Below are 9,660 nucleotides of genomic sequence, written 5' to 3'. Positions count from 1 at the left end.
AGCATATTTTTTTATGTATGCATATATATATATTAAAAAGAGTGGATTATTTATGAGAAATTATATGGAAGTGAATAATTTTAAAAAGTGAATTAATTGTTTAAAAATGATATTATATAAAACTTTAAATTGCAATATTATTATATTTTCACCAATTGAAATATGAATAAATATAAAAATTTTACATAAACTTTGATCCAATATATAATATTATATGTGAACTTTAATTTACTATTATTCTAAATATTTACAATTAACATTATTTTTGTGAAAATTGTTATTTGAAATTTTACTGAAGTAAAAGATGAAGAGCAAAATTTTAATATTTCACATAATTTTAATTATGTTTTTTTCTAAATAATTCAAATTATTTTCATATAAATTTAAATTAATTTTCTGTTGCTATAATAATGAAAACATGTATTCTTTTTATAAATATATGTGAAAGTAGTTTAAATTGATTGATTTCTGTTATAGTTTAATAAAATTTATTTCCAATATTAGTTTAATAATGTCATTGTCTCTTACCGTCCACCATTCCTTTCAAATTGCTCTATATAATCACCCTCTTAGCCATCCTCAGTGTTTCCATCCCCTGTTTCAGCCATGGATTCCCTCACTTGCACGGCCTCTGACCTCGTCCCCCTCCTCTCCTCCTCCGCCAATGCAACCGCCCTCGCCTCCTTCCTTTGCGCCCGTTTCTCCACCATCTCCAGCCAACTCTCTGACGCCACTCACGCCGTTGACAACACTTACCTTCTCTTCTCCGCTTACCTAGTCTTCGCCATGCAACTCGGCTTTGCCATGCTTTGTGCTGGCTCTGTCAGAGCTAAGAACACCATGAACATCATGTTGACTAACGTCCTTGACGCTGCAGCCGGTGCTCTTTCTTATTACCTCTTTGGTTTTGCCTTTGCCTTTGGTGCCCCTTCTAATGGTTTCATTGGACGTCATTTCTTTGGTCTTAAAGCATACCCTTCACCCGATGGTGATTATAGTTTTTTTCTTTATCAATGGGCTTTTGCTATAGCTGCTGCTGGGATCACTAGTGGGTCCATAGCTGAAAGAACCCAATTCGTAGCTTACCTTATTTACTCTTCCTTTTTAACCGGCTTTGTTTACCCTGTTGTTTCACATTGGTTTTGGTCTGGAGATGGGTGGGCCAGCCCGATCCGACCCAATAACCTTTTATTCGATTCGGGTGCGATTGACTTTGCCGGTTCAGGTGTGGTTCACATGGTTGGTGGCATTGCCGGGTTATGGGGTGCATTAATCGAGGGTCCAAGGATTGGCCGATTCGATCGAGCTGGTCGATCTGTGGCGTTACGTGGGCACAGTGCCTCATTAGTAGTGCTCGGGACATTTCTATTGTGGCTCGGGTGGTACGGGTTCAACCCAGGTTCATTCTTGACCATCATGAAAGGGTATGGTGGTGGTGGAGGTTATTATGGACAATGGAGTGCCATAGGGAGGACAGCTGTCACGACGACATTGGCCGGGTGCACAGCTGCTCTTACAACCTTGTTTAGCAAGAGACTATTAGTTGGCCATTGGAATGTAATTGATGTGTGCAATGGTTTATTAGGAGGCTTTGCTGCAATTACCTCAGGGTGTTCAGTAGTGGAACCATGGGCTGCAATCATATGTGGCTTTGTAGCAGCATGGGTTCTAATTGGATTCAACATGCTTGCAGCCGAGTTCAAGTACGATGACCCACTAGAAGCAGCCCAATTACATGGAGGATGCGGCGCGTGGGGTTTACTCTTCACCGGGTTGTTTGCGACAAAGGCCTACGTCAACGAGGTGTATCCGGGGCTGTCAGGGAGGCCATATGGGATGTTCATGGGCGGTGGAGGGAAGCTGTTAGGGGCTCAAATCATTCAGATATTGGTCATAACAGGGTGGGTGACGGCCACAATGGGGCCACTGTTTTATGTGCTAAAAAAGATGAATTTGTTAAGGATTTCAAGAGAGGATGAAACAGCAGGGATGGACTTGACTAGGCATGGGGGATTTGCTTATGTGTACCATGATGAAGAGGATATTTCAATGAGACCAGCTTTCGTGATGACCAAAATTGAACCCAACAATGCAAGTCCTTCAACAGATGGTCAACGATCACCCTCAAATGTATGATCAAAGTTTGCTTTCTCCTTGTAATTCTCAACATCTATATGTGTTTAAAAAGAGATTGTAAAATAATAATTTAACATAGGGAAACTTGGATAGGAAAATGTTTAATTATAGTTGGTATTAGGATTACTTTTTATTTAATTTACATGTCACATTGTAAATATTTACTATTTAGTTCATGAAAGATATTTATCTATAGACACAATTTACTATAACGCCTTCAACCATAAATAAGGATTAAAAGGTTTTTTCAGTAAAAAAAATAAAAGCAATTCTTGAGAGTGAAAGTTGACAAGAAAAATTATGAGCTCAATAAAGAAATAATTCAATAATGAAAATAAGCTCACGTGTAATAATATTAATTAATTACAAATAAAAGTAATATCATCCATACAATAGACAAATGGAGAGTTTTTTTAAACTATAAATTTATTATAGGTTTCGATTATATTTATTGCAAGGCTCAAATTTTGCCCGAGTCCATACGGAAACCAAAATCAAAAATAAAATAAAATAAGAAATCAAATTACGGTCCAATGTCCCCTTTACAAAAATCAAGGCCCAAGTCAAAATTAAAGTCCAAACTAACCCAATTAATTAAAACCAAATTAAACCCAACATCAGACCCAAATAAATAACCCAAATTCATCTAACCCAAACCCAAAATTCCAGCCCAAAACTTAAAAACATTTCAGTTAGACCAGCCGCCAAGTCAGTCATTCAGGCGCCATGACGTCATGCGCCCCTCTGAGTCGTCTTGTTGCTCCACCGCACCACGTCCGCACCATGTCCGCCCCACGCCAGTGTCCATGTCCACCACGCCACCCACAACCTTCAATAGTTGAAAAATAGTTGTAATTTAGGCTATATAAAGCCATTATCAGCAGTGTAAAGGGGGGAGATTTTGGAATACAAGAAAAAAATAGAGATCATTTAATAAAAAAACAAGAGGAATTTGAATTGAATATCGAAGGTTATTTTTTATACTTTTCAAATTTTTTTTCCTTTTTTCTTTCCATTTTTCTATTTTTTCGAAACTATTTCTATACCAATATTTATTGATTTTTTTTCAAAACTATTAAAATATCAAAATATATTAAAAGGGTTTAAAAGAGGAAAGATATATTTTTTTACTTTGCAAGAAAAAGACCGACTTTTGGCCTCCCCGCCGCATTGGACGGTAGTGTCGGCATCGGCAAACGGTGGCTGGCGAGACGGTAACTGACCAAAGCCTCGCCGGACTCAGAGGGATTTCAGAGAAAATGGTGAAAGTGTTTTTGTTTTTTTTCAAAAACTGAGGAGGAAATGATTTTTTTTCCAAAAATTTTGCCTTAAATAGGCCTCCAAAACGACGCCGTTTTGGGCAAGCCTCTCATGCACCAAAATGACGCCATTTTGCCCTTGGCCCGTCTGACCCGACCCGTTCCAACCTAGGATCTGCGTGTTTTTAATCAGAAGGGCTAATTCGCATTTAGCCCTTCCGCTTTTTTATAGCTTTGCGATTAAGTTCTATTTATTTCTAATTTGGCCTTATAATTTTCCTTCTATTTTGATTTGGCCTCGCGCAAGGTGATGCGTTTTAGAGGGAGGGGATATTTACTTTCCTGGTCCCTCCATTTCGTTTGCGTGTTGCAATCCGATCCTTTCCCTTTTATTTATTTTTGATTTCACCCCAAATTTTTGTTTTAAATTCAATTCGATCCTTTTTTTAGTTATTTTGCTACTTTATTATTTAATTGATTAATTGGACTTTTTTATATTTTATTATTGTATTTATTATTATTTTTATTTTTATTATTACTTCTATTAATATCATCATCATCTTGTTAAATTAATTTGATTAATATTAAGTATTTATTAAACTTGATTATTTATTTATCATTTTGTATAGAGATTTATTTTATTTTCATCCCTTTTGCAAATTTGTATTTTACTTACTTATTTCAAAATTTTTTATATAGTATTGATTTCAAGTAATTTTATTTTATTATTTTGATATTACATATTTTAAATAGTTTTATCTTGATTGAGTTTTATATATTGTTACTTTAAATTATCTTATATATTATTCATTTTATATGGTTTTATATAATGTTTTATTTTATATCATTACAAATTAATTCATATATTGTTTATTTTGAGTTTTTATATATTGTTTATTTTGAGTTTTTATATATTATTTTAAATTTTGTGATATATCGTCTATTTTTATTATTTTTGTATTTTGTTGATTTTTAAATTCTTTTATCACATTATATATTATAAATTCATTTATTATCATTTTTAAATTATTTTTACATTCTATTTCAACTTGTTTTGTTTTTAAATTGTTATATATGTCTTTTAATTCATTTGTCTTTGATTGTTGATGTTAGCTTCTTACATAATGTATATGATGTGTTTATTGCTATTTTGTGTTCTATAAGCTATTTATCTATATTTTTATATTGTCGTTTTCCATCAATGTTTTTATGCATCGTTTTAATATTGTATCAATTTTACCCCAAATCCAAAAAAATTTTAAAAAATAATAAGGCAATACTCGATATTTGGAATCTTCGACAAGATTGTGCCCTAACTTACTAGGTTCCAATTTTCCTCGTTGAATCTAAATAATCGAATACCCTTCCCCAATCTAAACGTATAAGCTTCAAATAAAAGCTTATTCTCGGGAATTTGAAGTGTTGTGCCCTAACTCACAGGATATGACGGTTTGTTATCTCGTGATAAGGATTTTTAGAAATAAAGGCAATATTCTACGTTTGGAATTTTGAGCAATTGTACCCTAACTTACTGGGTTCCAATTTTCATTTGACCCAAATAATTGAATTTTTTTTAAAAACTTAAGTGCATGAATTTTAAAAATCAAAAGACAAGCTTAATTTCGAGGATTTGAAACATCGTACCCTAACTCACTGGGTGTGACATTTTATTTCTTCGAGATAAGAGGGTCTTAGCATCCAATTTGATTTATTCAAGTGTTCTTTTAAATAAGAGGATCCTATTTTAAAATCTTTTCAAATTTTCGACACTAGGACATTAATTAATCAATTAGTAACCAATTTTAGGCGTTACGAGGGTGCTAACCCTTCCTCATACGTAACTGGCTCCCGGACCCTTTTTTATTTTTGAAGACCAAATCATTGTTTTAATAAATCAAAAATGTTTTATTAAAATTATCAATCTCAAGGTGATCCGATCACACTTTGAAGAAAGATCAGTGGTGACTCCATTTTTGTTTTTAAGTTGATTCCCTTTTTTTTTTCAAATTAAAAAAAATGGTTTCAACAGTTTGGCGACTTCGCTGGGGAACATTAGAGAGTTAAGCCATAAATTGATTAATTTATGTCCTGCTGTCGAAAATTAAAAGTCAGATTTGAAAGTCTATGATCCTTTTATTACATTTGTTTGTGTCATCTCATATGTTTGTTGTGGTCCAAGTCCTTTAGAGTCCTCTCACATCATATTGCATAACGATTGCCTGGTTTTACCCCTTTTAAGTGGGAATGAGAAGCTACTCCTTCGTGAGGTTTTCACCTCCATGCAAGATTGTGGATTGCTTTCAGGATACATCCGTACCTATGTCTTCATGAGATTTTCATCTCCGTGCAGCCATAGGGAAATGTATTCCCCTTAACTGAACTCGGTCCATATGAGCCTATAATGGGTGAGGATCGAGGAATATGGTGGTTCGGTAACTCTACTTTAGAAGCAAATCGCATGTAGAAAGCCCTAAAAACTTACCCTAGGTAGAACTACGCCAAACCCTAGAAATCACCCAGATAGGTGCTTGATTATTTCTCATTTTATTTTTGGTATATGATACTGACTTGTTGTGTTTTATTTTGGCTATGATTGAATGTCGTTTCATTTTAAGGAGGTGTCGATTCAAGTTCGATTACTAATTTAGGGGGCTTATCATTGAGAACGAATTTCTTGATGAAGTGGAAGATAATGCGGCTGTCCGTAGATGGTCAGAGAAAACGCAACTAGAGAAAGATAACAGTCTAGCCGAGGGGTATACATCAGAATTATGGGATAACACTCACATTAGTGTGACGCAAATAATCTTCAGGAATTAAAAGAGATATGGGACCAATGGGATGAAGAGACTAAACAGTTGTTTTATTGTAATTATGGGGATTTGTCTTACCTACTTGACATCAAGGTAGACAAGCATTTATTCTGGGCCCTCACTCAGTATTGGAATCCTACCTATAGTTGTTTTACCTTTGGAAGAGTAGATTTGGTGCCCACCGTAGAGGAATATATAGATTTACTTCATTGTTCGAAGATCCAAGTTGACAAGGCCAATTCGAGAGCCGCTTATATCCCAACCTTTTGGAAGAAATTGATGAATATTACAGGGATGAGTGAACAGTGGATTGTAGCAAGGGTCAAGCAAAAAGGTGAGTGTAAGTGCATCCCATGGAGAAATTTGAGGGATTTGATTCTAGTGCATCTTGATGCAAAGAAGAGAGTTGATGTTTTTGCTTTGAGTATCTATGGATTAATGATTTTCCCTAGGGCATTAGGGTATATAGATGAGGTGGTCTCAGATCTCTTCGACCGACTTGACAAAGAGGTCACACCTATTCCTACGATCTTAGTCGAGACATTTAGATCTTTGAATGCATGCAGGAGAGCCAGTGAGGGCAGATTTATAGGGTGGGCATAGTTGTTGTTAGCTTGGTTTCACAACCATTTTTGGAAGGTGGATAAAGTTTCTTATTGGGTTTTCTCTGAGAATTACTCACCGTTAAAGGAGATAGTGGCCACGCCTAGGAGAGATGACATATCAAAAAAAAATTGGATCGTGCTTCTTTAAAATCTCCAGGAAGAGAACGTTGAGTGGAGTGCTCATTGGTTGGTTCCTGACAAAATTCTTTACCGATGTGGGAGTTTCGACTGGGTCCCTCTGCTGGGAATTTGAGTAGCCGTTGGGTATGCTCTTTTGCTCGTACTAAGGTAATACAGATCAAGACAGTTCATACCAGCAACGCATGGGTTAGCTTAATGTGAATTTACGTATGGAGGAAATAACTACAAGAAAAGGATTAAGGGGATTTTTTAATGCTTGGAATCAGACTCGTCAGATGAAAAGAGTTGCTGTAGGTTTGATGACGACCCCCGAATATGATGCATGGCGGAGTAGAAGAATCAATGATAATATCCCTGGGCTGAGACAAGAAGGCACTCGACTGATGGAATTATACCTATGAATAGTCCATTCTGAGCTAGAAATCATAAAACTGGACTTCGAAAAGAGAAATTCAGAGTTAGGAAAGAAGATAGAACGATTGGAGAAGGACAAGATGCATTTGAAGTTAGAGGCCGATGTTTAAAAAGTCGAGGCTGAGAAATTAAGAAAAGGAAATAGAAACGCCGAGGAGGATTTGGATAGCTTAAAAACCGATTACAAGAAGCTGCATATGTTGATGAGAACTATTGGATTGGGAAAGATGTCAGAACAGTAGCAACAAGAAATTCAAGAAGAAAAAGCTAGAGCCGATCAGTGGGAGAAGAGGTTTCACAATACTCGAGCACGCGAAAATACTTAAAAAAAGAGCTTGGTTGAGAGCCAAAATGAAAAGGAGATGTTAAGAGCTCGAGTAGCAGAGTTGGAAAAGGCATTTTATCAGCGTCGTGATCGTAACTCCGACATTGAATTAAAGGCTAGCCTGAACAGGATAGAAGATTTTAAAGGAAATGTAGAAGAACTCAAGACTGCACTATAGAACTGTGAACTTCGAATTGAATTCTTTGAGTCGAATAATGAGCAGTGGAAGGAGCAGTTTCGTCGATCACAAGACCAGATCAGGGATAGGGATTACGTTATGGGTGAGGCTGTGGCTCAGATACGAGTGGTGGCCGATCATTTACAGACCTTAGGAGTTCAAGCTGATGTGCTAAGTGTGAAATACGAGTTAGAGTCAGATCGGGGTCAAGAGCTGGCTTGGCTTCTTAAGAGAGTTAAAACTTTAAGCATTAGGGCAAAGCCGTATATATAATTTGTTTTATGTAAAGAATTTTGTTTTCTAATAAAGTTATTCTAAATGGAATTGGATTAGAATCAACACTTTTTTAATTTTGTATTCATCTTATGCATTTGAATTACATCACATCATGTGCATTAAATTTCACAAAAGAACCCTAATTGATTAGAAATCGTATTTTAGTTACCCTAGAACATCACTACTACACACGGAGAAAAACCAAAGCTATAGATCAAAGGTTGGAAAAACTGGAACAAATGCAGAAAGAGATACAGGATCAATTGCAAGTATAGATGCAAGAGCAACTGGCCAAGATTCAGCAGGATATGAAGGATTAGATGTTTGAATCTCAAAAGAACATGATGAACCAATTGACCCAGTTACTGATTGGAGGGCCAAAAAAAGGGAAGAGCCCCATGATCAATACTAGGGACGGTAGTGAGGACCTTGCTTACCTACCAAGTTTCACACCAACGAATACCCAAGCACCACCACAAAAGGTGTCTGTCAATATTAGACCCCAATGTCAAACTGGTACTTCGGCATCAATAAATTTCCCACAGGCTCAAGTTCTAACCCTGAAGACAATAGAGCAAATCTTGTAGTCCCTGACCTCGATGATGTAACGGAAGTGGGGAGGGCAAGAGCGGAACTCCCAAAGCAACTGGAAGATCGATAAAAATGGCTAAAGGAGAAATTCAAGGTGTTGGAAAGCACCGATTATCATTATGGAGTGGATGCTAAAGAGTTAAGTTTGGTCCCAGATCTAGTGCTCCCTCTAAAGTTCAAAATGCCAGAGTTTGAAAAATACAACAGCACCAGCTGCCCTGAGGCTCACATCACGATGTTTTGTTGGATGATGACTGGTCATGTCAATAATGATCAGTTATTGATTCACTGTTTCTAAGACAGCTTGACTGGAGCTGCGACCAAATGGTACAATCAGCTGAATCACACCAAAGTCAAATCGTAGAAGGATTTAGCATAGACCTACATGAAGCAATATGGCCATGTGACAGACATAGCCCCTAATAGGATCATGTTACAGAATATGAAGAAAAAGTCGAGTGAAAGTTTCAGGCAATATGCTCAGAGGTGGAGGGAAGTCGCTACACAAGTTTAACCACCACTGCTGGAAAAAGAAACAACCATACTCTTTATTAATACCTTGAAAGCACCTTTTATTAATCACATGCCAAGAAGCACAACTAAGAGTTTCACGAACATAATGATGTCCGATGAAATGATAGAGAATGCGATAAGGTGTGGAGAGATAAAGGTGGAGAAAGCACCAAGAGGTCGGCCCCGAAGAAAAGAGAAAATGAAGTCAGCAATGTGAGCACGGGTTATGCAAAACCAATCATGGTAAACCAACCAAGAACGGTAGCCATGGGCCAACAAGCCCCACCAAGACAGGAGCCCAATACAAAGTAAAACACGGGGAAGCCCCATTTTACTCCCATTCCAATAACATATCGAAAGCTGTACAAAAGTCTATTTGATGCATACATTGTATCCCCTTTCTACTTAA

The 9,660-nt window shown here is 36.5% G+C and overlaps 1 protein-coding gene across 1 annotated transcript; it reads left to right on the top strand.

Moving 5' to 3' along the window:
- Positions 1-482: 482 nt before the first annotated feature.
- On the top strand, positions 483-2,348 carry LOC108471299 (ammonium transporter 1 member 2). The gene has a single exon (XM_017772938.2). It carries the CDS (start codon positions 607-609, stop codon positions 2,134-2,136), a length of 1,530 nt encoding a protein of 509 aa, XP_017628427.1. The 5' UTR covers positions 483-606; the 3' UTR covers positions 2,137-2,348.
- The last annotated feature ends 7,312 nt before the right edge of the window (positions 2,349-9,660 follow it).

Source organism: Gossypium arboreum, chromosome 11, assembly GCF_025698485.1.
Source record: "Gossypium arboreum isolate Shixiya-1 chromosome 11, ASM2569848v2, whole genome shotgun sequence".
Classification (NCBI taxonomy): Eukaryota; Viridiplantae; Streptophyta; class Magnoliopsida; order Malvales; family Malvaceae; genus Gossypium; species Gossypium arboreum.
Note: the sequence above shows the minus strand (reverse complement) of the source record. Positions and strands in the feature narration are given on the sequence as shown.

Bases quoted from the DNA above. Each gene is read 5' to 3' on its own strand.
- LOC108471299 (XM_017772938.2), top strand. From the start codon at position 607: ATGGATTCCCTCACTTGCACGGCCTCTGACCTCGTCCCCCTCCTCTCC.